This window comes from Bos indicus, chromosome 29 (assembly GCF_029378745.1).
Source record: "Bos indicus isolate NIAB-ARS_2022 breed Sahiwal x Tharparkar chromosome 29, NIAB-ARS_B.indTharparkar_mat_pri_1.0, whole genome shotgun sequence".
In the NCBI taxonomy this organism is placed as follows: Eukaryota; Metazoa; Chordata; class Mammalia; order Artiodactyla; family Bovidae; genus Bos; species Bos indicus.
Genome location: NC_091788.1, coordinates 12,738,526 through 12,766,524, shown reverse-complemented (window position 1 = coordinate 12,766,524; position 27,999 = coordinate 12,738,526). Strand labels below are relative to the sequence as shown.

Sequence of the window (27,999 nt, the reverse complement as noted above, 5' to 3'; positions counted from 1 at the left end):
TATTTAGTGTATTCATGTTGTATAGTCAGTGTGGCTGTTTTACAGAATGACAGTCACTATTCTCAGTGTTTGTGCATAGCCGTTTCCACTGCCTCATTTTTTCCTTTATGTTGAGAAAATACTAGGACTCCAGTTCAGAATGGCTTGAAGGACAGGATCATGGAGCTCACTTCCTCCCACAAATACATCAAAAAATGCATCAACACGTGGAACAGTTCTCACAGAATACCTACAAATGCTTGCAGATCTCATAGAACCAAAGCTCCAATCCCCACATAACTGGGAGGATGAAGGGAAAGGGAGAAGAGGAATCGGGACGGGACCTGCACGCCTGGGCACGTGCTGTGGAAGAATGCCTGCGAGGCAGGAGCCTCCTGCGGGGCTGGCAGGCTGGCCAGGACAGGTAGGACACCTCAGGGGCTGGAGGGCGGGGTGGAGTTGGTCCACGGAGCTGAAGGGCACAGAGGGACCAACACGGAAGGTCCTGGCCACGTCCCCACACTTCCAGCCCAAGACGCATACCTGCTGGCGTGCGTGGCATCTGGGTGCGAAAACCTGGGCTTCAGCCAAGACCTGAGGAGGGGACTCAGTCTGGCTGCGCAGGGACAGCCCAGCGGGTCTGGAGCAGGGTCCAGGCCACGACTGCTTGTGCACACGTGCAGGTGGGGCTGCAGGCTGCGCTGACGGCTGGCCGTCCCGCTGCAGTGCTGGGATGCACTCCGGCAGGCTCCTGCTCTGGTGGACTTGTCAACTAGAACCGTGTGCGTGCGTGCGCCTGGGGGCCTCTGGGCCACTCGTGGGCTCCACAGCTGCAGCTCCAGTGGCTTGCACGCTGGTGGCTTGCTGAGTACCTGTGCTCTGAACTAATCACCAGGGCTTGATCCCACAGGAGCAGAATGGAATGAGCGCTGTGTGTAGAAAGGCTGGTCCCAGACAGGAGTGGGGAGAAGTGGCTGGGCTACCAGGGCCTGCTTCTCCTTTAATCTCACTGAACCACCTGTGGCAGGACAGCTGAGTGGTTCCAGTGTTATGCTATTGGAGCTTCCTTCACATGGAGGGAAGACATAGTCCCTCTTAAAATTTTAGCGTATTTTAAATTGTGCAAATGAATAATTTACCTGTTTACTGTCTATCTTCAACTGAGATCCTCAGTTCCATGGGAAGCTCTGCATGTGGGGACCAGCATGTCCACAGCAGGCATTCTTATTTGAGTGAGTAAATGTACTGTAGAATTTATTGCAATATGATCTTTACTTATTTACATACAATTTATAATGTGTTAAGAATTTTCTTAGTCAAGTGAATTCTGAGATATTTTAAATCAGAATACAAAATAATGTGTACAGAAAGTTTTGTTTTACAAACAAGTCAGCTGTTAGATCTTTGAAACAAATTTAGTTGGAAAGTGTCTGATTCTCACTCACTAGACCATATATATGGGCTAGTCTTTTGACTGCTCTACAATTTAGATTCCCTATTTATAACTAAACAAATGATGGAGGTCATTTTGAGTAACTAATGGATCATCAAACTTTAAAGTTTTGCCAAGGCATTATGAAACCTTGAAATAGTTAGCACTTCTTGGCCTTGGCTTCTTGATCTGGCTAAAACTGACGGTCTGAGATGAAATGGTATTTTGTACTTTCTTGAAATATATATCCTATTAATAGACGCCATTATCAAAGAAAATAGACCCAGTAATGGCAAAACAAAAATATAAAATTCCCCATGATTTTCTTGACAGTAGGGATTACGTGCCAGTAGACATGTGCTGGATTTTAAAAAGCTTTGTTTTATGTAGTAAATTTAAGATGGGTTCCCAAGAAGCAAGGATAAACCGGGTTTTGTGAATTAGAAATTAACAACTCTATGGATTTCATACTGAGTGTCATATACTTGAACTAGGGCACATATTGTTTTAAAATTTACTGTTTTAGTTCATTACCAAAAACCTAACTCTAGCCATATGATAAGTTGCTTTTAAAATCCAAACAACTTTGTTATTGTATATATTTTATATGAATACAGTAACAAGCGTGTGGGCTCGGGAATAGTTTTCAGATTTGTAACAGATACGAAAGAAATCCTGTATGATTTACAGTTCAAGTAAACATACAAAAAAACTAGTTCAGTTTCTATGAGCTATCAAAAGCATAAAGACAAAAGCCCTATCTCCAATCAATCAAGTCTGGAATGGCCTCTTTCAACATAATAAAGACATACATGAAAAACAAAGACAAAATATACCTTTCCGTTCTAAAATATTTCCTTTTAGTCTATGTACTTTAAATAATCGTGTATTCAGTTCCTACTGAATGTTCAGAGTAAATCCATCCAGGCAGTGTTCCAAGAGTCAAAGCACTGGAGTAGGAGCATGCATAGCTACAGCAATTCCACTGTTATTTCCAGAGTCGATAAAATCCCAATGCTATTGCCAGGCAAGTAAACACTGAGGCTGTGAAAAGAAGCAGCTATGTTATAGGTCATGCATTTGAGATTATCCTGCAGAGATAAACAGAATGATGTCATTTTCAATTTAAGTTGAAAGCAAAAAAAAAAAAAAAAAAAAATCAGGAAATCCAGCCAGTTTTCTACCTTAGCTTAATTTTCTAGGGGATGAAAAACCTAACAATAAAGGATATCCATTAGGGCATGATTAATACCAATTCTTCTTAGAAGCTTCCTATATTTTACATAAGGATGACAATAATTTAAAAGTATAGATGGTACATCCATTAGAAGCTATAAACAGTGTTTCATGTCATTATTATTACATTAACAATACTACTATAAATAATTACAAATTAATTTTAGATATAATTTTTAAGTGAAAAACTTTTCTTGCTGACATTAAAAATTATGTCATTAAGACAGAAGAACAGACATCCACATATCCATAAGACAAATTTAATTGTCTTAAAAGTACATTTAAAGTGATTTCATAATTAAAAATTAATAAAAAATGAATTTTTAATGAAAACCCTTCAAAAACAACTCAGTGAGGTAGAAGAAAAGGCAGAAAAGGCATCAGACTTTTAAAATAGTTCATATACCACCTGTTGTCTGTGTTACATCACTCTAAAGAGAAAACCTTTCTGTTTTCCTCAAGGTGGTGAATCTGGGTGAGGCTTTTGGACTCCCTAGGTTTTTAGTTTGTTTAAACAGCCATGATTTTAGAGACTCTGAGATGAAAAGCAAACTTCAATATTAAAGACATAAGAAACAGCCATTCTTAGTAAAGCTATCCTATTTTTAATGTGTAAATTAATTATATATTATCCCATTTGATCACACTATTAAAACTTGGTTAATGACAAGAGTTCCCTAATTTTAAGAAATGGGATTAGGTCTAAGTCACAGTGGGAAGCTGGACATTTGAGGAGAAAGAGTAACACTTTAAAGAATTTCTTGCCTTGTTGTCACTGGTCAATTACACATTCTCTCATTTGATCCTGCTGCTATTTACCATGTTCCAGGTAGTGTGCTGAAGAATTCCATATATTACCTTATTTAGCCATAATTAAAACCCTATGAAGTTGGTGATGGTATTCCCATCGAATAGATGAGGCAACAAGCTCAGAGCTGTACTGTGAGCAAGCCATGGAAGCAGGACTCCAGGCTGTGTGTACCTGACTCTAAAGTAGACGCTGTTGCTTAAAAAGAAGAGCAGTGCCCTCAGAACAAGTAGTTGTAAATCCTCAGTGAAAAAAGGAACATAGGAAATCTTCTAACTTTCTAAACAGACTTGCTAATTTCTTTTCCCACTGCCACTAAGTCTGCTAGTCTGCCTCGTGTATGTCCACTACTGAATGAAAAGCTTTCTGGAGACCATCACCGTGCTCACACTAACCACGACACTGATCTGTAGGTGGATACACCAGAAGAAGCCGAGTGGAACAGAAGCTCTTTCTAATGGGGTGCTTTGAGATCTGTTTTCAAAGTGGGAATGATCACTCCAAACTGGGCTGATCTGGAATTTCCCCTGAGCATTACTACTGAACAGATCTCTGGTTCCAGAGACTTTTGCTATGGTTTTTGAAACTCATTTTAGCCTTAGAATCCATTTCTTCAAATGGATCTTCAGCAGAAGCCCAATATTTGAAAAAGGCAGAAACTAAGTCATTCAAGTTGAGAGGAAGGGGGTGTGGAGGTGACCGTCAGTAGGGGGCTGGGGGCTTCATCTTTACTCCTGCTGTTGCTCCAACATAATGAGTGCCCGCCCAGAAAAATCACTGATGCTATAAAGCAGCTATTTTATTTTGGACAATAACATAAAATCTTAAATGTGTATATCTTTTTGATCCCAATTTTTAGATGTGCATAAGCAATTAATTTATATAGAAATTCTAGCATGAAGGCACAGGATGTAAATGTGTGTATGTGTATCTATTCACACATGTATATGGCTATTTGGTGCAATATTATTTTTAATAATGAAAACTTCAGAGCAGAATGTCTGTAAATAGATATTTAGGTAAATTATGATATTTTCATATTATACAATACTATGATTTCTAGTAAAAAGATATATATTCATATGGAAAGATATTCAAGACATTTGGTTAAATTTTTAAAAGTTGTAGCCTGTAGAGTATCATCTAATTACTATTTTTAAAATCTATACTGTTCACATACAGAAGGAAAAACCTAGGAAAGATATATACTACTAATAGTAAATACATATGGGGAGGAGAAGGCTTTCATTTTTACTATATTGCTTTTGAATTATATGACCAATTTAGGATGAAAATATATTACTTTTTAGAAAAAAGAAAAATACTATTCGAGGGCATTCTCCCTAACTCCTTGGGGCTCTATAAACCGGTCAGGTCACAAGGTTGTGACTCAGTATGTGACAGACTCATTCTGGGCAGTATCCCTGCTTCCTCAGCTGGATTCAAGAATGGAGGTAATTTGTACCCCTTTGTTGCTGTGGTGTTTAATGCTGCTGCTGCTAAGTTGCTTCAGTCGTGTCCGACTCTGTGCGACCCCATAGACGGCAGCCCACCAAGCTCCCCCGCCCCTGGGATTCTCCAGGCAAGAACACTGGAGTGGGTTGCCATTTCCTTCTCCAATGCATGAAAGTGAAAAGTGAAAGTGAAGTCGTTCAGTCCTGTCTGACTCAGCGACCCCATGGACTGCAGCCCACCAGGCTCCTCCGTCCATGGGACTTCCCAGGCAAGAGTACTGGAGTGGGGTGCCATTGCCTTCTCCGTGGTGTTTAATAGCCTGTATCTATTTTGGTGATTTGTACCTAAAAAATATTCATTTTTTTTCATTGTGGAATACCTAGTTTAATCTTTGTATAATTTTGTATGGGTGTTTATGTGTATCTTTGATTTCTGTACACTTTTTCCTATTCAGAGGATGCAGAGCTGCCTATTAAACTTACGTTTTCCAAGTACTGCAGGGGACCAAACAATAAATCTGTTACAGCTCCTCCTTTTGTGTCACATGGCTACCTTGGGAGGTAGGAGCTAATAGGTCTGAAAACCAAATGATAGTAATTCCTTTCTCTGACAACACAGTCTTACCTGCAAGATAACGAATTGTCTCAAGCTTGTTGGATTCCATCAGGGTTTTTAAAGAAGCAATTTCAGTGTCAATTTTGTTACCAATCTCTGAAATAATTCCTCTGGTTTTGGTATCCTGTAGTAATTAAGAATAAGATAATTAGATTTTGTCTCTATGTATCATGGACAGAAATGTTGACTTTAGAAACCCTCATGTAGGGGCTAATTTTGTGTTACAAAAGTTTTAAGTGGGGAAATAGCTTAAAAGCATGGTGATATAAAAACTACATGAACATTATAAACTGACAAAAACTATTCCTTCTACTTTGATATTTGGAGACTACTAGGATTATCACAGCAGAGAAGGCGATGGCACCCCATTCCAGTACTCTTGCCTGGAAAATTCCATGGACAGAGGAGCCTGGTAGGCTGCAGTCCATGGGGTCGCAAAGAGTCGGACACGACTAAGTGACTTCACTTTCACTTTTCACTTTCATGCACTGGAGGAGGAAATGGCAACCCACTCCAGTGTTCTTGCCTGGAGAATCCCAGTGATGGGGGACCCTGGTGGGCTGCCGTCTCTGGGGTTGCACAGAGTCAGACACGACTGAAGCGACTTAGCAGCAGCAGGATTATCACATTCTGGGCACATTCTGCTAAAAACCTCATAGGAAGTTACAGGCATACCTTATTTTACTGCATTTTGCAAAATCTGCATTTTTTAAAAAAACAAATTGAAGGTTTGTGGCAACTTTGAGTCAGGTAGGTTTATCAGCACTGTTTTTCCTAAGCATTTGCTCACTTCATGTCTCTGTGTCACATTTTGGTAATTTTCACAATACTTCAAACATTTTCGTTATTACTATATTTATTTTGATTTGTGATCAGTGACTTTTGATGTTATTATTGCAAAAAGATTACTACTCGGTAATGGCAAAAAGATTACTACTCGGTAATGGCTCAGAAGATAACTGGTTAACATCTTTTTAGTGACTGTTATTTTTTTAATTAAGGTATGGATATTGTTTATTGAGACATGCTATTATTGCATACTTAATAAATACAGTATACTGTAAATGTAAATTTATAAGAACTGGGAAACTGAAAAATTGCTGTGACTCCCTTTATTACAATATTTGCTTTATTGCTGTGTCTGGAACTGGACTTGGAGTGTCTCTAAGGTATGCCTGAATTTGAGACCTAAATATACAAGGATAAACTAAGAAGCAAAAATGTTAGTCACAGAACTATCACTTTATGGGTATAAAGTCCTTAAGATATCATAGTTAAAACTGTATCTTTTACAAAAGGAAAAACCAACCAGATTTATGATAAACCGACACCAATATTAAAGACCATGGCAGATATGCCTATTGAGTTAATGCTGAATGTTTCGTGCACAGAGGCTAATAAAGGGTAGGAAGAGAAGGTGATACTTAGAGCTCAGAAATTAGCTGTGAGAGAATTTGATTTCATCTCCTTTACCTGGCCAAGAAGTTAGAGAAGGGAACAGGCTACTTGGAAAGGCAAATGGTACCTGTACTTCTACTGAATTATAATCAAGAATGATGTCTCTCATGTTAGAATGTAGACCAAGTGGCTTATAACTTTTAAAAAAGGAAAAGACCAGGCTGAGTCAGAAAGCTAGGTTTTATTCAGCCATAGAGATTAAGTAATGATTACAGTTTAGGATTACTGAGAGACAAACAGTATTTATGAGTATGGAGTTTAGAATCCATGTTCACGTCCTGGCTCTACCACTTACTAGCTCTGTGACCTTTACTTCCCAAGGCTTCACTTTCCGAACTGGTAAAATGGGAGAAAGAGTGCCTGCCTCAACCAGAGGCTGATACAATAACTAAATAAATAGTAAGTAAAGTAGGATCTAACATATAATAAGCACTCAATAAATATTTACTTAAAAAATAATGTGAGAGAACTACTTGAATCTAGCACTTAAATACTATGACTCCCTGGTCTTTTTGAAAAAATAGTTCTCTTCCATATAAAAATAGTTGAAAAAAAGTGCTACCTGGAAAGCTTGATTCTGACTCAGAAGTCACAGCTCCAGGACTACCACCCACCTAGCGGCAGCTTCCCCCAAAGTACTGGTACCTATAGTAGCAGCTATGAGGAAATGACAGGCTGTATAGGGCCAGCTTGTTCAAGTCCTGACATACAGACTGACATGCGTGAGGGCAGCTACAGAGTGACACGCGTGAGGGCAGCATGACAGCGGTAGGAAAACAGAGGAACTGTTACCCAGTAGCTTACATTTCTGGTAAATTCTGTGGTTGCTTCCATAAGTTTCTTTTCTTGATCTGTAAACTAAAGGATATGACTTATCAGGAGGTTAGAGAAAAAAAAAAAAAAAAAACTAAAAATGAATTTAAAAGGAATAAGTGACCGAAAAAGTACATTTAAAAGCACATTACCATATCTGTTACTCTGCTCCTTTCTAGGTTGATATCCAGTTTGTTATCTGCTCTGATTCGACTAGTTTCATTCTGTAAAAGAAAATAAAAATATTTAAAAAGTGATCTTGTCATGAATATCTGACTACATATTCCGAAGTGGGGTAAAAAAGTTTCACTTACTATCAGTTGTTGTTTAACTTGTTCTAATTCAATTTTCATTTTCTAGGTATAAAGAAAGATCACACACAATTGGTGTTAAACCAAAAGTCCATATGATTTACCAAAAAAAATCTGAAACCCTGCAAAAGCAAAAATTGGACAATCTATGGATTTCTAATATAAAATTTGATTATAAATAAAGAAAAAAAACATAGTTCATCTTATTCAGAAAATAATATGAACATTAGAAAATGTTTTTATGTTTTAATATAGAAGTCCCCCCAGTCCATGTGGGAATATGTCCCAAGACCCCCAGTGGAAGCCTGAAACCCTGACTAGTACTGAAAGCTATGTGCGTACTGTTTTTTTCTTATGTTAACTGGTGGGTAGCATACACAGTGTGAATACTCTGGACAGAGAGATGATTCATGTCCTGTGGGGATGCAGCAGGGTGGTGAAAGACATTCTCCTACTCGGAATAGTGTGCAATTTGAAACATATGAACTGTTTATTTCTGGAATTTTCTACTTAATGTTTTCAGATTGTGTTGACTACACATAAGTACAACTGTGGAAAGCAAAAATGCAGATAAAGAGGGACCTACTGTAGTCTGCTTTAATAAAAAGTAGGTTGATATTCTAATATTTTAGGCTAGTGGATAACAAAGTTCTGACTGAATTACACAAGCATTTTTCTTTTAAGTGACAAAAACAATTAAAGAACCCTCCTCCTCCAAGCCATATTACTCTCAGCTCTGAAAACATTATTCTAAACCACACTAGAAATTTATAAAATACCTCAAAGATTTCCTCCTTTATGTGACCCATATAAAATACAACTCTTTTTTTTTTTTTTTTAACAATTCTTTAAGTATGCAAAACACTGACTTATACATAGGAAGATTAGGTATGGTTGAACACGTAGTAGACTTTTACCTAAAACTTATTTAATAACCACATGAAACTGTTTTTGGGTCCTATTCACCAAGCAGAATACTTGTGATATCAGTATTTTATTATTAATAAATTGAGACTTGTATCACCTGGTTCTCTGCTCGCAGATTTGCAAATTCACTTTTCTCTAGGATGACCATGTCTTTCCTGATGGAGTCCAAATGAGCCATTAGCTGTTGTACTGTTATTTCCTGAAATGCAAAATTAAAGTCATCTGCTGCTGCTAAATCACTTCAGTCGTGTCCGTGCGTGCGACCCCATAGACAGCAGCCCACCAGGCTCGTCCCTGGGATTCTCCAGGCAAGAACACTGGAATGGGTTGCCATTTCCTTCTCCAATGCATGAAAGTGAAAAGTGAAAGTGAAGTCACTCAGTCGTGTCCGACCCCCAGCGACCCCATGGACTGCAGCCTACCAGGCTCCTCCATCCACGGGATTTTCTAAGCAAGAGTACTGGAGTGGGGTACCATTGCCTTCTCCGTAAAGTCATCTAGTGGTCTATATAATACCATCCCCTTACATGGAACTTCATGAAACTTAAAAAACTGTAGTGGGGCGCTCTCTGTCCCCCTTCTAATGTCTGTGTCAGAAGCTTTCTGTCTCTTTTTATACTTTAATAAAACTCTGCCACACACACACACACAAAATTATCTTTTTACAAGGTATAATGTTGCTTGGCTAAGTAAAAAAAAATTGAAGCATATGAAACCTATATATCTGAGATATCCAAACAAAAAACAGGAGATTAAAGGAGGAGAAGGATTTCCCAGTGAAGAGAAACTAATGTCTAGGTCTTTTCCATGAAAGAATCCCAGTAAATTGCTTACTTAACCTCTATGAGTTCTTCAACAAATAATCTCATTTATTTAAAAAATATCTATATGGGAAAGTTTTTATCTTTCATTGCTTTAACTCTGAAGGGTTTTCTACCATTGGAAATTTCTAGGATACTAGATAAGAGTTAGAAGTCAGGTAATAAAATAGAAGTATGGTTTAAATTAGCCCTTGTCAGCATAACATAATTAGTTTTGTTTAAATTCCTGAGTATCTTTCCTATATTTGGCAATACAAAGAATTTTTGAAAGGAAAAGTGGGCCTGCTAGCAAGGGATATTTTTGTACAAATGATTATTTTTTGGCTGTGCAACATGTGAGATCTTAGTTCCCCAACCAGGGATCGAACCTGTGCCCCCTTCAGTGGAAGCAGAGAGTCCTAACCATTGAACCACCAGGGAAGTCCCTGTATAAATGATATAAAGCAGGCTTACAAAGAAAATCTAACTTTTACCACTAAACTTCTCAAAATCATGTAGTTTGCTGATTCATCTTTTATCCCTCTTTATCAAAAAGCAGATAAGAGTATAGCCTTGAAGAATCTCTATAACATGGTTCATAAAACAAAAAAAAACCCAAACAAGATCACTCATGGAACTCCCACTCTGTCATAGTCTATGGCCGGGGTGCACTGTTGGGGTCATAGTCCTCTGCTGACCAATTCAGGGAGAAAGGCTATTTCAAAACTGACTTTTAGAAAACAGGGGCTATAACAGTTCCAGATACATAACTAAGAAATGACTTCCAAGGGTCTGGAATGCACACATCATCTCCAAAAACAGCCCTCAGATGGCAGTCACACAGAGTGGAAGTTAAAAATGTGAGTTCTGGAGTCAGACTGCCTGGGTTTGAATCCAAATACTGTCATTTACTCTGAGACTCTGGGCAAGTTATTTATTAATGACTTTGAACTCCTCTTTGGCATAATGGAAATAACTACCTATACCTTATAGCACTGTTTTCAGGATTAAATGAGAAAATGCACATAAAACGTTCACAGTAGTATTTGGAGCACAGCTAGCACTCAATAACAGAGAAGGCAATGGCAACCCACTCCAGTACTCTTGCCTGGAAAATCCCATGGACAGAGGAGCCTGGTAGGCTGCAGTCCATGGGGTCGCGAAGAGTTGGACATGACTGAAGCGACTTAGCAGCAGCAGCAGCACTCAATACATGTAATAAGACAGAGGCCTAATGGCTGAAGCAGGACAGTGTGACTCCAATGAATGTTCTGATGTGCAGGAAGTTTTGCTTTAAATATTATTCCTATATAAAATTAAAAGTATTTTTTATTATGTACAGTTGACATCCCTGACTGTAATACAATCCTTAACCGTCATCTTTTATGCAGTTATGCTTGAAATATGAATGAGGGGCACCTCCCTGGTAGTCCAGTGGTTGAGAATCTGCCCTGCAGTGTTGGGGGGATGTGGGTTTGATCCCTGGTCAGGGAACTAAGATCTCACATGCCTTAGGGCAGCTAAGCCCGTGTGCCACAACTACTGAGCCAGTGCACTGCAACTAAGACTTGACACAGCTAAATAAATAAATACTTAAAAAAAAAAAAGAAATATTAAGGAGAATTACCTCAGAAGTCATACAGAAGTGGCTTCAAGGGGCTGTCAGTCTTGTTCCCCCAAAATATGATTATGAAGCACTTCTAAGGCATTAACTATATTATTATTTTTGTTTTAATCTTTAATAAACATTTTATTACAGAATAAATATACTCATTCTGTATGAATATAATAACGAATAGTAAGGAGAGAGAAAAAAGATCCTTTCCTAAGTGATCAATGCAAAGAAATACAGGAAAACAACAGAGTGGGAAAGCATCTTAAGCCAGGTGATACATGAAGTCCTTCCCAGCCATGCAGGGCTTCTCCTGCAATGCAGGAGACCTGGGTCCCATCTCTGGGCCGGGAAGATCCCCCGGAGAAGTAGTACGGCTACCCACTTCAGTATTCTTGCCTGGAGAATTCCATGGACAGAGGAGCCTGGAGGGTACAGTCCATGGGGTCGCAAAGAGTCGGACACGACTAAGTGACTCACACTTCCCAGCCTTGTAAGTAGCTTTCCAAGTTTGTGAAAATTAGCCAGCACACACACACGACTGCAGTAAAGTGGTCAGCTCCTCTACTGTGGTGGGCTTTCTATGGGGAAAGCCTTTTTTCACTAACCGTCTACCACCATCTCATGTCTCAAATAAAATAATTATCTTACACAATGAAAGATCTGACAATTTCATTCTGTGTGTTACCGTAATTTTGTGATGACCATTCTAACTCCTCAATCTCTCTGGATACTGACTTTACTAAAGGATTCTGGTCCCTTTAGAGAGAACAATAAGGAAGATGCAGGTGTGTACGGAAGGTGGGTTATGAAAAAGATTATCTTAATGAGACTATCAGAAGTGATAAAAATGAAAATCTTACCTGCTGAGCTTGAGTGACCATCTCCTTATAGATAGTATCGAGGCTGACATTTGATAAAGTGGTTAATGCTGATACAATTGTTTCTGCTTGTGCTTTGTCAAATCCTATAAACAGCAAATAGGTATTTATATTTTTTAAAAAGTGCACATCCATCTCAAAATAGACTTCCATCATTTAAATTTTCATAAAGTTGACTCTTGAACAACATGGATTTGAACTGACTAGGTCCACTTAAGGCTTCCCTGGTGGCTCAGAGTTAAAGCGTCTGCCTGCAATACGGGAGACCTGGGTTCGATCTCTGGGTCAGGAAGATTCCCTGGAAAAGGAACTAGCACCCCACTCCAGTATTCTTGTCTGGAGAATCCCATGGATGGAGAAGACTGGTGGTCTACAGTTCATGGGGTCGCAAAGGGTCAGACACGACTGAGCGACTTCACTCACTCACTCAGGTCTATGTAGATGCAGATTTTTCTCAATAGTAAATACGAATATACCAAGCAATCTGTGGTTGGTTGAACCCATGGATGAGGAATTGTGGACAGAGGGCCACTATAAAGTTACAGGCAGATTTTCAACTGCGCAGGCAGTCGGTGTCCCTAACCTCTGTGTTGTTCAAGGGTCAACTGAAGCCTTTTGAAAAAACAAAAAGGTTATAATTAAAAACCAACAGATTATACTAAGTTACTCTCTAAAAGCACTCTCCAATTTTAATTCCACTGATCCATTTCCCCATATCTACATCAACATTGGTATTACTGGTCTTTTTTTTTAAGTATATAATTGGTATAAAAATGGTATTGCGTTGTTATTTTTTATACTTAAAACTTGCATTTAAATATCTTTACACATGGGCTTCCCTGATAGTTCAGCTGGTAAAGAATCCACCTATAATGTAAGAGACCTGGGTTCGATCCCTGGGTAGAGATCTCCTGGAGAAGGGATAGGCTACCCACTCCAGTATTCTTCTGGGTTTCCTGGGAGGCTCAGACAGTAAAGAATTTGCCTGCAATGAAGGAGACCTGGGTTCGATCCCTGGGTGGGGAAGATTCCCTGGAGGAGGGCATGGCACCCCACTCCAGTATTCTTGCCTGGAGAATCCCCATGGACAGAGGAGCCTGGTGGGCTATACAGTTCATAGGGCTGCAGAGTCAAACACGACTGAGCGACTAAGCACCACAGCACATCTTTACATATATTTATTTTTCTGTGAGCTATTTATGGCCTCTGTCCATTTTTCTATAAAACTGCTTAACTTTTCTTATTGATTCATATGAATTCTTTGTATATTAAAGCAACAGGCTCATTGTCACATATGTTGCTAACATTTTTAACCTTATAGATATCCTTTGATACACAGATTTAAATATTTCTGTGGTCACATGTCTTTACTTTCATTGCCTTTCAGTCTTATGTCTTGCTTCCTTACTCTATTAAAGTCTAAAAATATTTCTGTAATATTTTTTACGGTTTTCTTTTTTCTTTTACATTTAGCTTTTAATCAATCTAGAATTTATTTTCAGTAAAGAAATTTATTCCAATAGCCAGTCATTTATCATAACTCATTTATTAAAGTCCTTCCTTTCCCTAATTTGTAATGCCTTTTTTATTGCTTTCTAAGATATATATATATACACACACACCTTACAATGATATATATATTCATATATGTGCACACACTCGTTTCTGAATGCCACTTTATTCCTTTAAGTCAGCTCTTCTATTTCTATAGTATCACATACTTTAAGTAACTGTTTTGATATCTGGTAATTTTTTGTGACTGTTCTTTGATTTTTTCTAATTTTTAATAGAAAATAAAAATTTGTTTTTCTTTTTTTCTGTTGTGCTTGTACTTCCACATGAACTTAGTATCAGCCTAGAAACAATGGTTGTTTTTTGTACATAATTGGAATCATTCTGTACACGTAATCTTATACAATGCTGTTTTCACTGAACATATCTTGAGCATTTCTCTTTTCAGTAAATATTCTTTTAAGTTATACCATTTTCATGACTAAAATACTCTACTTATGGACAGGTTTTATATTTAAATAATGACTTGTAATGGTTGATAACAGTGATATTGTCTTGATTAGGTAATCTATTATGAGTGTTGTTAACATTCTCCTTTCAAGAGGGATCCACGTTTCTCACCATGAGCTTCCAAGTCCAGGACCAATGCATGTGTATCAAAAGTTAACTTCCTTTGTTCTAAAGGAGTTATGTCCACTCGCCTCATATCATATCCTTCCTTGGTTTTGGTGGTGAAGAAGTCTGAAAGGAGAATCATTTTTCTGTAGTTAACAGAAGCATCACACTCTAGCTTCTAAAGCATTTCCCCCATAAACCTATAATATAGTTCCAGCTCTTCTGCTCAGGAATTCTGTAATTTCAAGCAAGATAACTCCTGAGTCCATTGTTCTTTTATCTGAAAAAAGTCTCCAACATTATTCTGTACCTAGAAAACAATCAATAAATGTTTTCTTTTAGTATTCTGAAATTTTAAGAGTCAGTTTAAGTAATATAATATATATCAAGGACTTTGGATATTACTGCCACAAAACTGCCCAACTCTCCTCAGAAGTCTTTCATAGAGCTATAATAATTGTTTATACATATGCCCCCATCTAAAGTAGTTTTCTATCCTCCCACTGTTAAACATCCACATTTTATTTCCTACACAGTTCTTAGTTCTAACTGGAAATTACCTTATTTACTGTTCGTCTCTCTGAACCAGAATGTCAGCTCCATGAGGCCTCGACTGTTTTCATTACTGTATCTTTAGCACCTAAAACTGGGGAAGGAAATGGCAACCCACTCCAGTATTCCTGCTTAGAGAATCCCATGCACAAAGCCTGAGCCTGCTGGGTGACAGTCCATGGGGTTGCAAAGAGTCAGACACGACTTAGCAGCTGAGCACAGTACCTAAAACAGTGCTTGGCAGTTAGTTGGGTCATGATATTTTATTGTTGAGCCAATCCGTGAACTGGATTTAAAATCCTGGAGTATTTAGTGGTATCAACATAAAAGACCTAATAAGTTTTTCTTAGTTTTGAAATAAATGTCCTATTTCAATAACTCTCGATTTTTAACCTAGACACAAAATGGTCCTGTTTTATCTACTGCTGATGATTTTATTAAAAAGTGAACTCTGACCACACAAAACTTTATTGCTATTATTATGTATTAAGTAAAATAACTGCTAATTAGCATAAACACTAGTTAAACACAAGGTACTATACTAGATACTTTATATTCTACCAAGGCCAGGTGGTATTATCCATCTTTTTAGATAAGAATATCAAGCCTAGGAAAAGTAAAGCCTAAGGTTTTGCCTAAGGTCATAGAGTCTCTGGCAGCATTGGGATTCAGACTGGAAACGCCCTGTTTCCTCACGCTGTCCTTTTTATCCTAAGTCACTTAAGACATCTAGGCACTTCAAAGACAAAGCTGCAACCTCAAGTATCACTTATTCTGCTAGTATAGTATATGGCGAATGTGATTCCTTCCCATGTATCTTGCCAGTCAAAAAACATCTGCATGCTAGGCATGTGTTGGGCACAGGGATGATGAGCAAAACCAGACATAACAGATGTCTTCACTGACTTCATAGACTGGAAGGCAGGAAACAGATTTTTTCTTTTTTAATCTAAACATAAACTCTAAATTCAAATAATGAAAGAGTAATGTCCAGTCCTTTAGACTAATTCATTCAAGTACTCAGATGAGTTCTGGTAACCAGATATAAAAGGAAGCAAATGTAAAGGTGGAGCAATTCTGCACGTGTGCACACACACAGAGACACACATTAGCACAGAGGTCAGCAATCTCCCTGGCTTTGAGTGCCATCTGGAACAGGGGCCCCAACCCCTAAGCCATGGACCAGGTGCCAGGCCGTACGGCAGGAGGGAGAAGCAGGTGGGCAAGCGAGGCGGCATCTGTGTCTGCAGCCTCTCCCCTGCCCGCGTTACCACCCGAGCTCTGTCCCCTGTCGTATCGGGTGGCAGTAGGCTCTATCCTCGTGGGAGTGCAGACCCTACTGTGAACTGCGCGTGTGAGGGGTCTAGGCTCCTTGTGAGAAACTAACACCCAATGATCTGGTGGACAAGTGAGGCAGTGATGCCAGTGCTGGGGAGCGGCTGCAAATACCAGTTACCATTAACAGCGGCTTGACTGCACAGAGACCATAAGTCAACTGCTTGCAGACTCATATGAAAACCGTATCAGGGAATGTCAACTGGCAATTCAGCTGCATCTGGTGGCAAGCTTTAAGTCAGAACCCAGTATTCTAGTCCATGCGTGGCCTGTCCATGATTTACCACTTCTGCACTTGATCATCTTACCTTTTCCTTATCTTTTAAATTTTTAAACACGTTCATATCTGCTAATTCTTGCATCTGTCAATTCTAGCTTGGTTTCAAATGGTTGATTTTTCGTCTTCATTATGGGGTTATGATTTTTTCATGCTTGATGATTTCTGATTGGATACTAAAAAGATTGTTACCTTGTTTGGTGGTGGATATATCTGTATTATAAATATTCTTGAACTTCATTCAGGAATGCACTGAAATTACTTAGAATTGGTTTGACTTTTCTCCTTATATACATATAAACGTATGTGTATGTGTGTGTGCATATAGATGTATGAAACATCCAGGAAGATTGAAAAAAAAATCTGGAGAATGGTAGGTTCTATAATACTGCTACAAAGGTAGGAGAGTAGATACAGGGAATAGGGCGAATGGAGGAGAAAACCAGACTGACCAGACTGTGAGGATCATGGCTTGCCGTGCAACGGTATTTAAAGTTTATCCTATAGGCCAGTGGTTCTCAACCTTATTTGTGTATCAGATTCAGCCATGAAGATTTTGAAAAATAAATATACCTAAATATAAGTTTTGGAGCTACTTGTGTAGTAGTTTTGAGGTACAGTCCAAGCCTATAATGCTTTAAAATCTTAACAGGCAGGACTAATGCAGTCAAATTTCTAAGTCAAAGCAGCCACTATTGGTCAAAGTTCTATGAAAACAGTAACAAAATGAATATGCTCTTCAACATTTGTATTGTGTGCGTTTTCTAGCTCTTCAAAGAAAGTAGAATAAAAAACGTAAAACTGAAGCACACTGTGGAGTCCATACATAGCTGCCGCTCTTCCTGCCTCACTCACAGTGGTCTGCTTTCTTTCCTAAGTAGTAAGCCTGCAGAGGCAGCTGGCTTGTAATATTTTGTGTGGACATGTGAGTTACGTGTAAATCACATGCAAAGAAACAATCATTTCTTAGATGGCCCAACTGAAGAATATTTTATCTTAGGGGAGACATCAAGATGGCAAAATAGAAGAGGGTAGAGCTCACAGAACACACAATTCTCACAAAACACTCACTGAACACTAGCATATCTCATACAGTCAAAGTTTCAAGAAAGGTCATCATGTACTGTGGTGGGATTAAAGGGGAAGAGAGAGAGAAAGAAAAGAATTGGGATGGAACCGGTGCAAGAAAAAAGTTCCCTCACTCTGGGAACCCCCATCACTGGCTAGGCGATCAGCTGGGACAGACAGGGTGCTGCAGAGGCTCAGAGAAGAGAGCAGCAGAGGCCTGCGTTAGGCAGGCGGAGCTGGTCCTGGCCACCTCACTTGCCCCAGCCTGAGACACGCATCTGCCGGTGCGCCTGGGGGCGGACAGATTGTGGAGAGGTCTGCCCTGTCAGTCCAACGGGGCTGGAGTGTGGTCTGGGTTGCAACTGCAAGTGTGCACAGGATGAAGCCTGGTCTGCCACAGAAGCCCCACGGTAAATCCAAGTGCGAGGGGAGGGGCAGCCTCGGTTTCAGCAAGCCCACAGCAGGTGTGGCTCTGACTCGACTAGCGTGGGGAACACACAAGTGCCAGCAAGCTGCCCACACCCAGAGGCAGGGCTGAAATCTGAGCATGTCTCCACAGATGCGTGACTGGCAGACTTATGATACTGGTGTCTTTGCAAGCTCAGGAGCCAATTAGAAAACTCATTTGCTGAGATGAAAACCAAACTAAAGGAATAAACTAAATAATGCAGAACAAAGAAGTGATCTGGAAGATGGAATACTGGGACTCACCCAATCAAAACAGCAGACAAAAAGACAAATGAAGAAAGATGAAAGCAACTAAAGACCTATGGATAATATAAAGTATGGCAATCTGTGCATTATAAGGATCCCAGAAGGAGGAGAAAGAGAAAAGGGGACTGAAAATGTATTTGAAAAATTGAAAAAATTATGGCCAAAAACCTCCTAAACCTAAAGAAGGAAACAGATATCCAAATACAGGAAGCACAGAGGATCCTAGCCAAGATAAAGAGACCTGCACCAAGATACTTTATAATTAAAATGGCAAAAGGTAAAAAGAGGACTTTAAGGGCAGCAAAAGAAAAAGAATTAGGTATAAGGGAACCCCCTTAAGGCTACTGGCTTATTTCTCTGGTGGCAAGATACATTCAAAGTGAGGGAAAACCGTGCAACCTAGGATACTCTACCTAGCAGTATTACCATTCAGAATAGAAGGAGAGAGAGAGAATTCCTCAGACAAGCAAAAACTAAAGGAATACAGCAACACTAGACCTATCCTAAAAAAAAAAGTTCCTAAATAGAGAAGCAGGAATCTAGAGAAAAGAGAAGCTCAACACTAGGAAAGTAAATCATTTAAATAAACCAGTACACAGATTAAGAAGAAAAATTTAAGAAAGAACAGGCTGCAAGTGTCAGACATTTTTTCTCTCTCTATCAAGCGGCAGGAGGAAACAAACAAGTGTTAGATTTTTCCCCCTTTCTTTACACAAATTTAAAAAGAGGTTTCTTTTAAAATTCTGTATTGCCATAACAACACTTAGTTACACCTAAACTTTTCTCAAACCTTGAGCTAACCAATGCATTTTTCTTCCAAAATGTTTGTCTTAAGCTATTCAACTAAGACTCAGAACCAAGTTGACAAACCAGTATGTTTTACTCATGCAAGTGTTCTCTTAAGCTATGTTAGTGGGACTGTATTTGTTTGGAAACCTGCCTTTCTTCAAGATTCATGTCAATCATTTTATGGCCTGGGACAACTCACCTTGTGCCAATGTTATCTCAAAATGTATGCTGTGGGTGAGGGGCCTGGTGCCAGTCTCTGAGTTTTGAGACATTTCCGTTCTCTAATTAGCAGTCTGCTGGTAGCCGTAAAACATCTGGCTAAAGACTAGCAGGGGGGCACTCTTTCTGCCCCCTTCTGATGTCTATGTCAGAAGCTTTGTCTATCTCTTTTATACTTTAATAAAACTTTATCACACAAAAGCTCTGAGCTATCAAGCCTCGTCCCTGGCCCCAGGGTTAATTCTTCTCCTCTATAGGCCAAGAATCCCGGTGTCTTTCACGGCTCAGCAACAACCTTTCAAAAGTAACTATAACTACAATGAACAGAAAAGGATAACCATGAAGACATAAAAATAGGACATCAAAATCACAAAATGCGGGCAAAGGGAATATGAAAATGTTGATCTTTTAGACCATGTTTGAGCTTATATGACTACCAATCTAAAGCAAGAAGATACCGTAATGGATTAACAAACTTGGAAACCAGGTAACCACAAATCAAAACCATACAATAGATTCACAAACACCAAGAAGAAAGGTAGTCAAGCATAATACAAAAGAAAACCATCAAGCCACAAAAGGAAACACAAAAAGCAAGAAAGAAACAAATACAAAGTCAACTGGAAAACAAGGTTTAAAATGGCAATACATACATATCTATCAATAATTACCTTAAATGTCAATGGACTAAATGCTCCAATCAAAAGACTTAAGAGTGGCAGACTGGATAATAAAACAAGAACCAACATTATGTTGTCTACAAGAAACCTACTTTAGGGCAAAGACACACACGGATTCAAAGGGTGGGGATGGAAAAAGACACTTCATGCAAATGGAAATGACAAGAAGGCGGGAGCAGCAAAACTCCTATCAGACAGAAATGACTTTAAAACAAAGGCTGTAACGAAGGATAAAGGACACTATATATGATGATAAAAGGGTCATTATAATAAAATGATATTACACTAGCTAGCATATGTACACCCAATATAGGAGCACCTAATACATGAAACAAATACTGTCACAATCGAGAAGCTGGCAGGAGTATAGGAACAGTAGAAGACTTTAACACGCACTGGCATCAGTGGGCAGACCTTCCAGACAGAATATCAGTAACGCAACAGAGGTCCTCAAGAACACAACAGAACAGTTAGAAGCAACTGATATCTTTGGGATATTACATCCCCCCACACACATGATTTTCAAGCACACATGGAATATTCTCTAGGACAGACCACGTATTAGGATACAAAACAAACCTCAATAAATTTAAGAGGATAGAAATTATTTCAAGCATCTTTTTTGACCAATTATGGTAAGAAATGAGCAATCAACCCCGGGGTAGGGGGGGAAGAGAAGGAAAAGATTACATGGAGAATAAATAATATGCTACTAAAAAAATAGGTCAACAATGAAATCAAAAGGGAAATATAAAAATACCTTGAGACAGATGATAATGAAAACACAACCAAGCAAAATCTATGGATACAGCAAAAGCAGCTCTAAGAGAGAAGTTCACAGAGAAACGCCTTCCTCAAAAAAAAAAAAAAAAAAAAGAAAGACAAGAAAATGAGAAATTTCAAACAACCTAAGCCACCACCTAAAGGAATTAGAAAAAGAAGAGCAAACCTAAAGTCAGTAGGTGGAAGTAAAAAATAAAGATCAAAGAAAATGAGGAATTCTCTGGTGGTCCACTGGTTAGAATTCCCACAAGTCATGTGGGAATAATGATAAAGAATAATAAATAATAATAAAGAATAAAAAATAAATAAAGAATAATCTAAAACAAACAAAAGAAAAACCCCAAAGTTGGTTTTCTGAAAGGATAAACAATATCAACAAATCTGGCCAGACTCACCAAGAAGAAAAGGGAGAGGATCCAGATAAACAGAAAAAAAAAATGAAAGAGGAGAAATAACAACTGAAACTGCAGAAATACAAAAACCTGTAAGAGAATACTTTGAATAATTATATGCCAATAAACTGGACAACCTAGAAGTGAACAAGTTTCTAGAAACACGGAGCCCCCAAAACTGAATCAAGAGATAATATGAACAAAACAACTGCTTATATGTGAATTAGAATGTATAATTAAAAACACTCCCTGCAAACAAAAGTTCAGGATGGGATGGTTACACTGGAGAATTCTACCAAATATACAAAGAAGAACTTATACTGATCCTTCTCAAACTCTTCCAAAAGACTGAAGAAGGAGGAACACTCCAAAGGTCATCCTATGAAGTCACTATCACCCTGATACCAAAACCAGACAAAGACATTAGCAAAAAGGAAAATTACAGGCCAATATTTCTGATGAATATAGATGCATAAATTCTCAACAAAATATTAGCAAACTGGATCCAACAACACATAAAAGGATCATATATCATGATCAAATTGGTTTCACTCAGGAACGCACAGAGAAGGCAATGGCACCCCACTCCAGTACTCTTGCCTGGAAAATCCCATGGTCGGAGGAGCCTGGTGGGCTGCAGTCCATGGGGTCGCTAGGAGTCAGACACGACTGAGCGACTTTACTTTCACTTTTCGCTTTCATGCATTGGAGAAGGAAATGGCAACCCACTCCAGTGTTCTTGCCTGGAGAGTCCCGGGGACGGTCGAGCCAGGTGGGCTGCCGTCTCTGGGGTCGCAGAGAGTCGGACACGACTGAAGTGACTTAGCAGCAAGAACACAATGATGGTTCAACACACACCAATCAATGTGCATTTCTGTACATTAACAATGAAGTATCAGAAAAGGAAAGTCAGAAAACAGTCCTTTTAAAAGCCGCATCAAAAAAATAAAAACAAAACAAAACATAGGGATCAACTTGACCAAGGAGGTGAAAAAGTTATATGCTGAGAATTATAAAACACTAATAAAACTGAAGGTGATTCAAAGAAATGGAAAGAAATCCCATGCTCTTGGATTAAAAGACTATTGTTAAAATGACCATACTATCCAAAGCAATATACAGATTTAATACGATCCCTACCAAATTACCCATGACATTTTTCACAGAACTAGAACAACTTCTATATAAATTTTAAAATTTATATAGAACCACACACACACACGCACACAAACCCCTCAGAATTGCCAAATTAATCCTGAAGAAAAACAACAAAAAACAAACAATACTATGACGCTACAGAAATTTCAGCAGTGTGGCACTGGCACAGCAACAGACACACGGGTCACTGGAGCAGGACACAGAGCCCAGAAGTAAACCCACAGCCCTCTGATGAATTCTCTTTGACAACTGATGCAAGAACACGCAACGGGAAAAAGAGAGTCTCTTCAGCAAGTGGTGTTGGGAAACCTGGCAAATCAATGAAATTAGAACACTCCCTACACAAGAAAATACTCAAAATGGCTTCAGAATACTACTCAGTCATAAAAAAGGGAAATAATGCCATTTGCAACAACATGCACGTGCCTAGAAAACGTCATACTAAGTGACACAAAGACAAATACTGTATGATATCGCTTATATGTGGAATTTAAGAAAATGGAGCAAATGAACTTATTTATAAAACAGAAAAAGGTGCAGAAAACAAACTTGTGGTTACCAGTGGGGAGAGGGGAAGGAGAAATCAGGAGATTAGGATTGACATATATACACACTACTATATATAAAATAGATACTAATAAGAACCTACTGGAAAGCACAGGGAACTCAATACTCCATACTGACCTATAGAATCTAGAAAAGAGTGGATATATGTATAGCTATAGGGGCTCCCCAGGTGGTGCTAATGGTAAAGAACCCACCTGCCAATGCAGGAAACTTAAGAGACTCAGGTTTGACCCCTGGGTTAGGAAGATCCCCTGGAAGAGTGCATGACAACTCACTCCAGTATTCTTGCCTAGAGAATCCAATGGACACAGGAGCCCAGTGGGGCTACAGTTCATAGGATCACAAAGGGTCAGACACAACTGAAGAGACAGCACACACACATATGTGTGAATAATTCACTGTGCTGTACAGCAGAAGCCAACGCAACACTGTAAATCAACTATATTCTAATAAAAATGTAAAAGGAATTTGTAAACAAAAAAAGATTATATACAAAATGGAATATTACTCAGCTATAAAAAAGTATGAAATAATGCCATGTGCAGCAACATGGATGGATCTAGAGACTATCATACTAAATGAAGTAAACCAGAGAAAGACAACTATCATATGGTATCACCTACATGTAGCATCTAATAAATGATACAAACAAACTTACTTACAAAACAGAAGCAGGCTCACAGACATAGAAAAGAAACTTAAGGGGAATGAGGAGGAATGAGTGTGAGAAGGGATAAATTAAGGGTTTGGCATTAGCAGATACAAATTGCTATGTATACAATCAAATCAAATATGTTTCAATAAAAATTTTCAAAACAGAAATAAAGTATAATGGAAAAGAATCTGAAAAAGAATATATAGTATAGATGTGTATATATATAACACCATTGCTGAAACTAACACAACCTTGTAAATCAACTATACTTGAATTAAATTTAAAAATTAAATAATATTACTAACTGTAGAGTTGCAACACTTCAGTGACATAGCTGATTATTAATATATATTTTTACATGCTGGTCTGTTGACATATGCTTTGCTAGTTCCATCAAGATGATCAGGAGTAATATATTAAATAATAAACTAACACAAGATCTATGGACTTCACATCCAGCGGCTGACTTCTCAGGGACAGCCAAAAAATCTGTTTTTAGAAGCTCAGTGTTTTTGATGTTCTGCTAAGTAAGAGAAATAGTAATGAACTAGGAAACCGCTGGATCATGGAAAAAGCAAGAGAGTTCCAGAAAAACATCTATTTCTGCTTTATTGACTATGCCAAAGCCTTTGACTGTGTGGATCACAATCAACTGTGGAAAATTCTGAAAGAGATGGGAATACCAGACCCCCTGATCTGCCTCTTGAGAAATCTGTATGCAGGTCAGGAAGCAACAGTTAGAACTGGACATGGAACAACAGACTGGTTCCAAATAGGAAAAGGAGTTCGTCAAGGCTGTATACTGTCACCCTGCTTATTTAACTTCTATGCAGAGTACATCATGAGAAATGCTGGGCTGGAAGAAGCACAACCTGGAATCAAGATTGCCGGGAGAAATATCAATCACTTCAGATATGCAGATGACACCACCCTTATGGCAGAAAGTGAAGAGGAACTCAAAAGCCTCTTGATGAAAGTGAAAGTGGAGAGTGAAAAAGTTGGCTTAAAGCTCAACATTCAGAAAATGAAGATCATGGCATCCGGTCCCATCACTTCATGGGCAATAGATGGGGAAACAGTGAAAACAGTGTCAGACTTTATTTTTTGGGGCTCCAAAATCACTGCAGATGGTGACTGCAGCCATGAAATTAAGATGCTTACTCCTTGGAAGGAAAGTTATGACCAACCTAGATAGCATATTCAAAAGCAGAGACATTACTTTGGCAACAAAGGTTCATCTAGTCAAGGCTATGGTTTTTCCTGTGGTCATGTATGGATGTGAGAGTTGGACTGTGAAGAAGGCTGAGCACCGAAGAATGGATGCTTTTGAACTGTGGTGTTGGAGAAGACTCTTGAGAGTCCCTTGGACTGCAAGGAGATCCAACCAGTCCATTCTGAAGGAGATCAGCCCTGGGATTTCTTTGGAAGGAATGATGCTAAAGCTGAAACTCCAGTACTTTGGCCACCTCATGCGAAGAGTTGACTCATTGGAAAAGACTCTGATGCTGGGAGGGATTGGGGGCAGGAGGAGAAGGGGACTCCAGAGGATGAGATGGCTGGATGGCATCACCGACTCGATAGACGTGAGTCTGGGTGAACTCCGGGAGTTGGTGATGGACAGGGAGGCCTGGTGTGCTGCAATTCATGGGGTCGCCAAGAGTTGGACATGACTGAGTGACTGAACTGAACTGAGGAAACCAGCACCACTGGTCACAAAACTTACATAACATCTTCCTGTGCCTTATTTTATCTTTAAAACGGTAATTTAACTAGATGAAAACTAAGATCCTTCCCTGAGTCAGAGGTCAAGGTTTTTAAATTCCTTGATTACTGACTTGAGGCAAGTTTAAACTACTTGAACACAGTAAACATTCAATAAATATTTGTTTAGTGATGAGGGACTCAAATTATATTAGCTCTGAAAGTTTACAAAAAATTGAGACTGGGATGATTTCCCAGGGTTCAAAAAACGTCCATTTTGTACAGTCCATCATAATGTGTATGTATGCTAAACTCCATGGGGTCTCAAAAGAGTTGGACACGACTGAGCAACTAAACACACACACGAACTAAATACCTTTGTTGTTGTTCAGTCGCTCAGTGGAGTCCGACTTTTTGCAACCCAATGGACTCTGGCATGCCAGATTTCCCTGTCCTTCACCATCTCCGCAGCTTGCTCACTCATGGCCATTGTGTCAGTGATGCATCCAACCAGCTCGTCCTAAGTAAGAACAAATACCGTGCCAAGGACCCTGGGCACTAAACAGCAGTCTTAGAGATTGGGGGGGGGGGGTGGGGAGGCGGTCAATAACGGCAGTCTTGCTGTGTGACTAAAATGAAACGAGCAAAACAGCACAAAGTTGTGGTGCTGGCATCCCGGTTCCCCCGGCACTTAAGATTTAAGGTGAATAGAGAGCGCTGAGGTTAGCACGAAGTACCTACTCTGCAGACAACCCCAAAGGGTTTAAAAATTGTGGGGAAAAGATTCTGGAAACGACTCTCAATAAATTCAGTTGTCCAACACACACTGGTGACAGGTGCACCTGCCCGTCAACCACTGTAGCTTCCCGTGATCACGTTCCTTTTTCTTGAAAGGCGATTGCCAAGTACTGAAAAACCACAGCGTAAATAAAGCGTTTGTTGTTCAGTCGCTCAGTCGAGTCCGACGCGTTGAGACCCCACGGGCTGCAGCACGCCAGGCTTCCATGTCCTTCTCTCTGAGTTTGCTCCCGAGTATGGAAAACTACAGCGAAAATAAAGCGGACCTGAACTAAAAAGCCTCTTAATGAAAGTGAAAGTGGAGACTGAAAAAGTTGGCTTAAAGCTCAACATTCAGAAAATGAAGATCATGGCATCTGGTTCCATCACTTCATGGCAAATAGATGAGGAAACAGTGTCAGACTTTATTTTTTGGGGCTCCAAAATCACTGCAGATGGTGACTGCAGCCATGAAATTAAAAGACGCTTACTCCTTGGAAGGAAAGTTATGACCAACCTAGATAGCATATTCAAAAGCAGAGACGTTACCTTGCCCACAAAGGTCCGTCTAGTCAAGGCTATGGTTTTTCCTGTGGTCATGTATGGATGAGAGAGTTGGACTGTGAAGCAAGGTGAGCGCCGAAGAATTGATGCTTTTGAACTGTGGTGTTGGAGAAGACTCTTGAGAGTCCCTTGGACTGCAAGGAGATCCAACCAGTCCATCCTAAAAGAGATCAGCCCTGGGTGTTCTTTGGAAGGAATGATGCTAAAGCTGAAACTCCAGTACTTTGGCCACCTCATGCGAAGAGTTGACTCATTGGAAAAGACTCTGATACTGAGAGGGATTGGAAGCAGGAGGAGAAGGGGACGACAGAGGATGAGATGGCTGGATGGCATCACTGACTCGATGGACGTGAGTCTGGGTGAACTCCGGGAGTTGGTGATGGACAGGGAGGCCTGGCGTGCTGCGATTCATGGGGTCGCCAAGAGTCGGACACGACTGAGCGACTGAATTGAACTGAAGTGAAACGTGCGCTGTAGATTACCAAATGACCTGGGCTCGAGGTAGGCACCCGAGTTAACACAGTGTAAGTTGAACAAACCGCGAAAGGTGACGGCCCTCTCCAGGCACAAACTACACACCTGCGAGGGGGCGGGGACGACCAGCCTCCCTTGACAGAGAAGGGTTGAGAGAGACACCTGGCGGGGCTCGAGCGAAAGAGCCAGGCGGGAAGACAGGCTTTCGGGCGCTCGCGCTCGCGCTCGCGTTCTGGGCCCTCGCGCCTCCCGCCTCAACCTCTCGGGGCGAGGCTCGGCAGCAGGGTCTCCAGGCCCCGGAGTGGGCTGGAGGGAGGCGGAGGCACCCTCGCCTTCCTCTCGCCCAAGCTGGCACCAACTACCGACACCACCTCCCCACAGCGAACACAGGCATCGGGCGACACGGTGCCTTTTCTCACCTCTCCGCAGGGCCGGCGAAAAACGCCCACAGGGGCTCGAAACCTCAGAACGCAGGAGCGGACGAACCCAGCGCCCCCACATTTCACAGGTTTTCCAACCGGAGGCAGCCGGGTGAGAAGACGGGGCGAATCGCGCTCAGCCTTTCGGGCAACGTAGTTCTGGCGCCAAGAGGATGCCGGGAAATGTAGTTTTCGGCCTGTGGCGTTTCTAGGGGACTTCCCGGCACAGGCTTGCACCGCGCGCGGTCTCGCGAAGTTGGCCCTCTCCAGAGACTGACCCCCAGCTCACTAACATGGTTTACAGCGGCTCCGCTTCTCTCACCGCCCCACCCCAACCCGTGCACGCCGTTACCGCCCTAAGAAGCGGAATCTTGTTTGAGAACCTCCCGACGCCCGTACCCTGGCAATGAGGTGTACAGCT

At 40.1% G+C, this 27,999-nt stretch overlaps 2 protein-coding genes across 14 annotated transcripts in view; one reads left to right on the top strand and one right to left on the bottom strand.

Annotated features, from left to right (window-relative positions):
* The window catches only part of ANKRD42 (ankyrin repeat domain 42), a 69,551-nt gene extending 61,654 nt beyond the window's left edge, over positions 1-7,897 (top strand). For 9 of the 10 annotated variants that reach the window (XM_070782754.1, XM_070782757.1, XM_070782751.1 and 6 more), the window contains one exon: positions 126-7,897. In XM_070782754.1, coding sequence (XP_070638855.1) covers positions 126-279 — 154 coding nt within the window. In that variant the 3' untranslated portion in view covers positions 280-7,897. The remainder of the gene's footprint in view (positions 1-125) is intronic. The other variant, XM_070782753.1, reaches the window with a different exon arrangement.
* On the bottom strand, positions 1,993-27,999 carry CCDC90B (coiled-coil domain containing 90B). 4 transcript variants are annotated; one of them, XM_070782765.1, is made up of 10 exons: positions 27,579-27,971; positions 25,721-25,864; positions 14,461-14,580; positions 12,310-12,413; positions 9,132-9,233; positions 8,111-8,152; positions 7,949-8,020; positions 7,788-7,841; positions 5,535-5,649; positions 1,993-2,455 (listed from the first exon to the last, which is right to left on the bottom strand). In XM_070782765.1, exons 3-10 carry the CDS (start codon positions 14,543-14,545, stop codon positions 2,400-2,402), a joined length of 630 nt encoding a protein of 209 aa, XP_070638866.1. In that variant the 5' UTR covers positions 14,546-14,580; positions 25,721-25,864; positions 27,579-27,971; the 3' UTR covers positions 1,993-2,399. The 4 variants fall into 4 exon arrangements, with proteins under 4 accessions (XP_070638866.1, XP_070638867.1, XP_019810380.1 ...); XM_070782766.1 differs by lacking the exons at positions 25,721-25,864; positions 27,579-27,971 and adding an exon at positions 27,978-27,999; XM_019954821.2 differs by lacking the exon at positions 25,721-25,864.